This window comes from Pteropus vampyrus, unplaced genomic scaffold (genome assembly GCF_000151845.1).
Source record: "Pteropus vampyrus isolate Shadow unplaced genomic scaffold, Pvam_2.0 Scaffold94, whole genome shotgun sequence".
In the NCBI taxonomy this organism is placed as follows: domain Eukaryota; kingdom Metazoa; phylum Chordata; class Mammalia; order Chiroptera; family Pteropodidae; genus Pteropus; species Pteropus vampyrus.
The window spans coordinates 4,408,554-4,414,809 of record NW_011888875.1 but is presented as its reverse complement, the minus strand read 5'-3'; the positions used below and the strand labels follow the sequence as shown (position 1 = coordinate 4,414,809).

The 6,256-nt window shown below is 55.1% G+C and overlaps 1 protein-coding gene across 2 annotated transcripts in view; it reads left to right on the top strand.

Moving 5' to 3' along the window:
- ANKRD33B (ankyrin repeat domain 33B) overlaps nucleotides 1-6,256 on the top strand; it is a 77,483-nt gene that overhangs the window by 39,317 nt on the left and 31,910 nt on the right. For both annotated transcript variants that reach the window (XM_011364113.2, XM_011364112.2), the window contains exon 2: nucleotides 2,152-2,281. In XM_011364113.2, the coding sequence (XP_011362415.1) occupies nucleotides 2,152-2,281 (130 nt within the window). The remainder of the gene's footprint in view (nucleotides 1-2,151; nucleotides 2,282-6,256) is intronic.

The following is a 6,256-nucleotide window of genomic DNA, read 5'->3' as shown; positions in this document are numbered from 1 at the left end:
TTGTGTTCAACATGCCTTATTTATGTCAGGAAATTCTAGAATACTGGAGAAGTACTTTCATCCAAGGAAGTTCAAAATGAGATGTCGGTGTTCCCCACGTGGAATCCCAAGTTTTCCAGACCATTTCATTTGGGTAACAGGTTAGCTGGGAGGACGAGATGCTGGTAGAGTGAGCTCTAGTTATCGGAGAGGCTGGAAGCCTCAGCAGCTTAGAAATAGTCAGCCTGGGCTCACTCCATGCTCTTTTCTCTTTAAAATTAAATTATTGTGAAACTTTTCACTCTATAGGTGGAACGACCTATTTCAAAGAATGCATAAACTGGGGCATATTAAATTGCCTTGACTCTGGCCACAAGATTATAGAGTTCGTTGTGCCACAGTGTGGCTGTCAGTGTTAAAAAAAAGATCCACGGTATTGTCTAAAGCTTTAGAAACTCTCATGTTTGTGATTTAGGATTCTTTTGCGGAGGCAACTAGGAGCCTCAGTGAGATCAGCAGATGGGCTGTCCTTGCCGTCCTGGTAAAAACAGAGCGGGCCACCGCGGAGCTGCTCTAAACCTAGGCGAAGCGTGGGCGTGGCTGTCCGCGCCGAGCCACGTGACCTCAGAGTCTTACTTGGGGTGGGTTTTAGCATCTCACGGGATCCACGTGGACGAGGACGTGAACCCGAGCCTCAGTTATTTTCCTTGGTTACAGGGGGTCTGAGATCAGGCAGCTGTAACGACATGCCGTGAAATGGGTAGAGCTTATCAGCAACGGAAATTTACTTCTGACAGTTCGGGAGGGTGAGATCAGGTGCCCGTGCGGCTGGTTCCGGCGAAGGCCCGCTTCCTGGTTCATAGATGTCTGTCGTCACCACCCCCTCGGCATCCTGCGGTGTCTTTAAGCCGACACCAAATGTGTGGGTTTTCTCTGACAGCAAATCCGTGTCCTTGTCCCAACACCGGTTCTCTGACGCCAGCAAGGTCCAACAATTCAATTCGGTTCTGACACTAACGGCCCAGAGTCGGCGCAGACCCTGCAGGTTCAGGGCCCGGTTCCAGAAGACCGTCCCCACCTCAGATGCCAGTCTCAGCCCCGGGGCCACCTTCTGACTCACCAGCTGAGTATTCGGGGGCTTTCCGCAGCCTCACCGTGGGTTCGATACTTTGCTGGAATGACTCACAGAACTCCAGAAAGCCCTTTTCTTAACTGTCACTGGGTTGTTACAAAGAACACAACTCAGGGACAGCCAAACGGAAGAGATGCACACGTGAGGTGCGGGAAAGGGGTGCAGCACCCTCCCGGCACCTTGATACGTTCACCAACCCACAATCTCCCCGGACCCCGTGGTTTGGGTGGTTTTGTGTTTTCCTGAGGGAGGCGTGATTTGCCCTCGCTGGTAAATCGTTGGCCATTAGTGACCGAACTCCATCTTTAGCCCCTTTCTCCTCCCCGGAGGTGGGGGTAGGAGTGAAAAATCTAACCCTCTAAGCAAATGGTAAGTTCTAGAGACCAGCCCGCATCCTGAAGCTGACCTCCACCCCTGAGTCATCCCATCAGCATGTGACACAGAGCATTCCAAGGGTTTAAGGAGCTCTGTGCCAAGAGCTGAGGACAAACACCAAATACTTTTTTATTATAATGAGCACCCCCCGCCCCCAAATGGTCTGTCTCTTTCCACCCTGGTCTCCTGGGGTCTGTTCTCCACCCAGCGGCCAGAGGCATGCAGACAATGGCCAGATGACTGCTGGCCCCACACTCCATCTCACTCAGTGCAAACCTCACGTCCACTTCCTGGCCTCCGAGATCTGGTGCTTCCTTGACTTCTTCCTCCTCCTTCTCCTCCTCCTCCTCCTCGCTCTGCTCCCAGGCCTCCTGGCTGCTCCCTGGGCAGGCCAGGCATGTCCTCTGCCTGCCCGTTCCCCCACACGTCCCCTTGGCTTCTTCCCACAGCCCCTTCCCATCTTGCTGAGCCCGCCCCAGCCTCACTGGTAGTCAGTGCTCAGTGAACATTTCAGAATGGAGGACGGACAGCTGGCTTGCTCTAAACTGCCACTGACACCTGGGACTGGGGTCCTCGGTTCGCACCCCGGGGGCAGTGGGTGCCCCCGGCTCTGCGGCGTGGGGCTCAGGCTCTGCCCTCTGACCCGCATCCCTCTTTGTTTCTAGACCGCCCTGATTGTCGCCTGCTACCACGGCTTTGTGGATACTGTGGTGGTCTTAGCAGAGTGCCCCCACGTTGATGTCAACTGGCAGGACAGCGAGGGGAACACAGCCCTCATCACGGCGGCACAGGCAGGTAAGACTCAGCTTTCCTTCCGCTCCAGAGCTGAGGCTGGAGAGCAGCTGGCCAGGCGGTGCGCATGCGTGTGCGTGCGCGCGTGTGTGCGTGTGCGTGCGCGTCTGTGTGCGTGTGCGTGCATGTGTGTGTGGGGAGGCGGACGCACACGACCTCAGCTCCTGACATTAATGTAAGGAGTTGATCCGAAACCTTGCTCTGCTGCAAAGAGGCACAAGAGAAAGGCTGACGGATGCGCGTGCACATTCTCTGTGCGTTTGGGACAGGGCGGTGCTGACCCGGTCGCGCAGAGCTCAGCACCGGGCAGATCCAGCTCTGAAACTGCTCCACTCCACACCTCGTCATCACTTCCCCTCGAGCCTCAGAGACAGGGAAGCAGAAAGGTGCCGGCGAACTCACTCCTGGCAGAGACGTGATCGTGTCTTAGCGATAGATGATGTATTAGAGCGGATGCATTCACGGGGTTGCCTTGCCCTCTGCCTGAAGGTGGATGCAAAGGAGAGCCAGGAGCTCCTTGTTGGCACTTGTCAGTCTAACAAGGTGGCACTGTGAGTGAGAGAGCCCGGGGAATGTGTGTCCTTCTGTCCCGACGGTCATCTCAAGAGGCGGTGGGTACTTAGCCGGCATTGCTGAGTACGCCGTGGTTCTCCTCTTCCAGAGTCACGTTCAGACATTTTTCTTGACAAACATGACAGTCCTGCTTGTCTCTTCAGGACCACGCTGGATTTGTAACCGTGGTATCATTGGTTTTATAACTGACCACTTTCAAAATTCCTGGCCTCCAAGGTGACATCCATTGCATTACTCAGGGTCTCGGTTGCCAAGAAGCTGCTTCTGGCTGAGTTGAGAACAAGCGTTTGTTTATTAAAGGGAGGTGGCACCTTGTGTTGTCGGGAGTTGTTGAGGATCCTGCTGAGTCTGGGCAGGGAGGAAGCTGGAGAAGATGCTCCAAACTACACTACATGTTGATTCTTGAAAGCCAGCATCTGCCACTGCCCCAGAGAAAGACCTGCTTGTCTCATCTTGCATTGCAAGCTCTTATGCCAAGCCAGCGTGGGTGACTCTGAGCCAGGGGGGCCAGGGAGGCTGGAAAAGGCAGCGTCTGGCAAGTTCATTCCCCTTAACGAGAAGCAGTCTGTGCACACCGCTTCTCCATCAAGACGCATAAGGTGGAAAATTCCTCCGACTTAGAGAGCATTTGGGTTGTGCGAACGCATGCTCACTCCATCAGGTTTCGGGGCATGAAGCTTGAACGCCACGGAGGCTAACGAGGCTTTGAAAGCCCAGGTGTGCAACTTCCTGAGCTGTAAAAGTGTAAAAGGATGTCGGGAGGTGGCCACTGACCACGCGCCCAGCACCCACCATCTCCCCCTGGCCAGGAATGGGCTCAGGGACCGGGGGTGTAGAAGCGAAAGGTCCTTCTGCCTCTGGATAATTCTTCCGCTAAACAGCCATCTGATGCAGCTCTGCTGGAGGGTGCCCAGGGTGCTGCATCTAGCCTGGTGGTGTAAGGCAGGGGTCGTGGAGAGGGGGCCCTGAGCTGGGTGGTGAAGTCGGGTACAGCCGATGCATCGCAAAGCCACAGGGCCGGGAGGGCAGCCTGTGCGTCTCGGGTTAGCGTGGCTGTAGGACGGCCTGCGTGTGTCCAGGACACCTGACAGGTGGTTCCGTGGGGAGGCGGACACCTGGTCTAGGCTGGTGTGTGCTGTGGGGTCTGACGATCCTGGCGGGCCCAGAGGCAGGGAAGGAGAAAGCTCTGGTCTCGAGGTGGTGACGTGGGCCATGGGGGACAGTCGGGGTCCGACGTGGCTTTCCGTCGTCTGGGTGGCGGATGACACCAAGTGTAAAAGGCTCCAGTTTGTGCTGAGGCCTTTGAAATGCTGAGACAGCTGAGTGAGAGGTCTCGGTTGGGGTGGGGTGGGGGGGACATGTGGAGCTCCAAACTCTGGCCCCTGCCAGACCACAGAGGGGTCACCAGGAGCTCCCGAGAGCGGCCGTGGCCGTGGCCGTGGCCTAGAGCTGACTGCAGGAGGCTGGACAGTGAGGGCATTTTCTTCCTTACTGATTTGCCAGGGCTCTTTGCGTGCTACGGTTTAATACCCACGGCTCTCCTTTCTGAAGTCTTCGCTTCCTTGAAAAGGTTTTTATTTTCCATTCGCTCAGGAGTTACAACTTGTCTTTGCCTTTTTTTTTTTTTTTCCCATTTAGTGTTGCAGAGGTCTGTGTCCTGCCTGCTTTTTGTGTCTTGGTTGAGACTCAGATATTCCTTAGGCCTGGGAATCTCCTGCCTCCATCCTTGACATTGAGAAACAACCAACCAACCAACAAACCCCAAGGCCCCTTGGTCCTTCCCTGTGTTTACTAGACTTAGGTTAGAGCTGTTTTCACGTTGGGAGCATTTTCCTGTATCTCATTGAACATGGCCTTGCCCGTTCTCTCCCCTGGGGTTCCTCATAGGTGTAGATTAGATCAACTTCACCTCACTCCACAACTTTCATCATTTTTTTTTTTTTTTCTTTCCTGCCCCTTTACTCCAAGATCTGGGGAAATTTTTTTCTCTTACTTCATTAATGTGTGTGATTTTTTACGCCATTCTCTGGGTCACATGTGCTCTGTTCTCCCCAAGCATACCTTGTGTCCCGGCGCATTCTGGCTGCTAGACCCAAAGTGCCCTGAGCAGGATGGCTTAAACAACAGACACAGTTCTGGAGGCTGCAAGTCCAAGGTCAGGGTGGCAGGTGACTCGGTTCCTGGCGAGAACATGCTTCCTGGCTGGTAGATGGCTGTCCTCTCTTTCGGTCTGCACATGGCGGGCAGAGTGAAACTCGGGACCCTGGTGTCTCCTCTTACAAGGACGCCGGTCCTCCTGGATCGGGGCCTGCCCTTCCGGCCTCATCTAACCTCGATCACTTCCCGAAGGCCGTACTTCCAAACGCAGCCACGCCGGGGGCCGGGGCCTCAGCGTATGCATCGGAGCGGGCACAAACACTCATTCTCATGCAGAGACTGTGCTTGCCCTGACTGGTGTATCTTAAATCAAGGATGACATGGTCCTCTCAGGGTGTTCTCTCTGGGCTCAGGGTCCCGGGCCTGGCGTGCAGAGGGAGAAATTCGGGGCGAAGTGCAGCCGCAGCAGCTACTCCCACCCCTATGCTGCATAGTTTGATGGGATAGCAGCCTGAGTTACCCAAAGCCAAGCCCCCTGCCCTTGCCTGGTGTCCCCGCCCCCCAGCGTGGGCTGGCGTGGAAGCACCAGAGCCTCCTGCTCGGCCCTGTGCGTCTGGGGAAACGGCGCGGGCGGCTCTCAGGGCGTCCTTGCAGCCTGCCTTCCCCTCTGCCCCCAACCCCCCACCCTCATCTCGGGGTGTTGCTAGAGTTTCCCCGGGATCTACCTGAACAGGTGTGATACCCAGGCCTCCCCTACAACGGGCACCCATCTCCACCACGTCCAGCAGAAATCGAATGGTGTCCTGCTGTGGTCTGCAGCCCTGCCTCTGGCTTCCTCTTGTTCCCTGATCACCAGTGGGAGGCTGGGACAGGGAGCCACACTCCTACGTTCACGGCCACCCCGCCTGGACCTCAGGAGCTGGTGGCCCCTGGTGGAGCTGCTCGTCCAGACTGAGTTAGATTGTAGGGTAGTGAGATTATTAAGACTGGGGCGTCTTGGGGGGTAGTTAATTATATGAGCAGCACAGGCCAGGGAATTGTGGGGAATTTTTGGGACCGTGACCCAGACCGGGTCCTGGGTGCTTTCTCTACTTGGGCCTGCTGATGTTCTTGTACGTTAACTTAAAAGTATAATACACCGTGTTTGGGGGAAAAACACATAAGCAATGAAAGTTAAGGGTGAAAATCTCTTAGCTCCTCATCCCCAGTCCGTTCCCATTCTGCTTTTCAGAGATGACCACTGTCAACGATTCGAAGTGTAGATAGGTTCTCTTTCATCTTCTTCTAAAAAGTCATCGTTATAATATA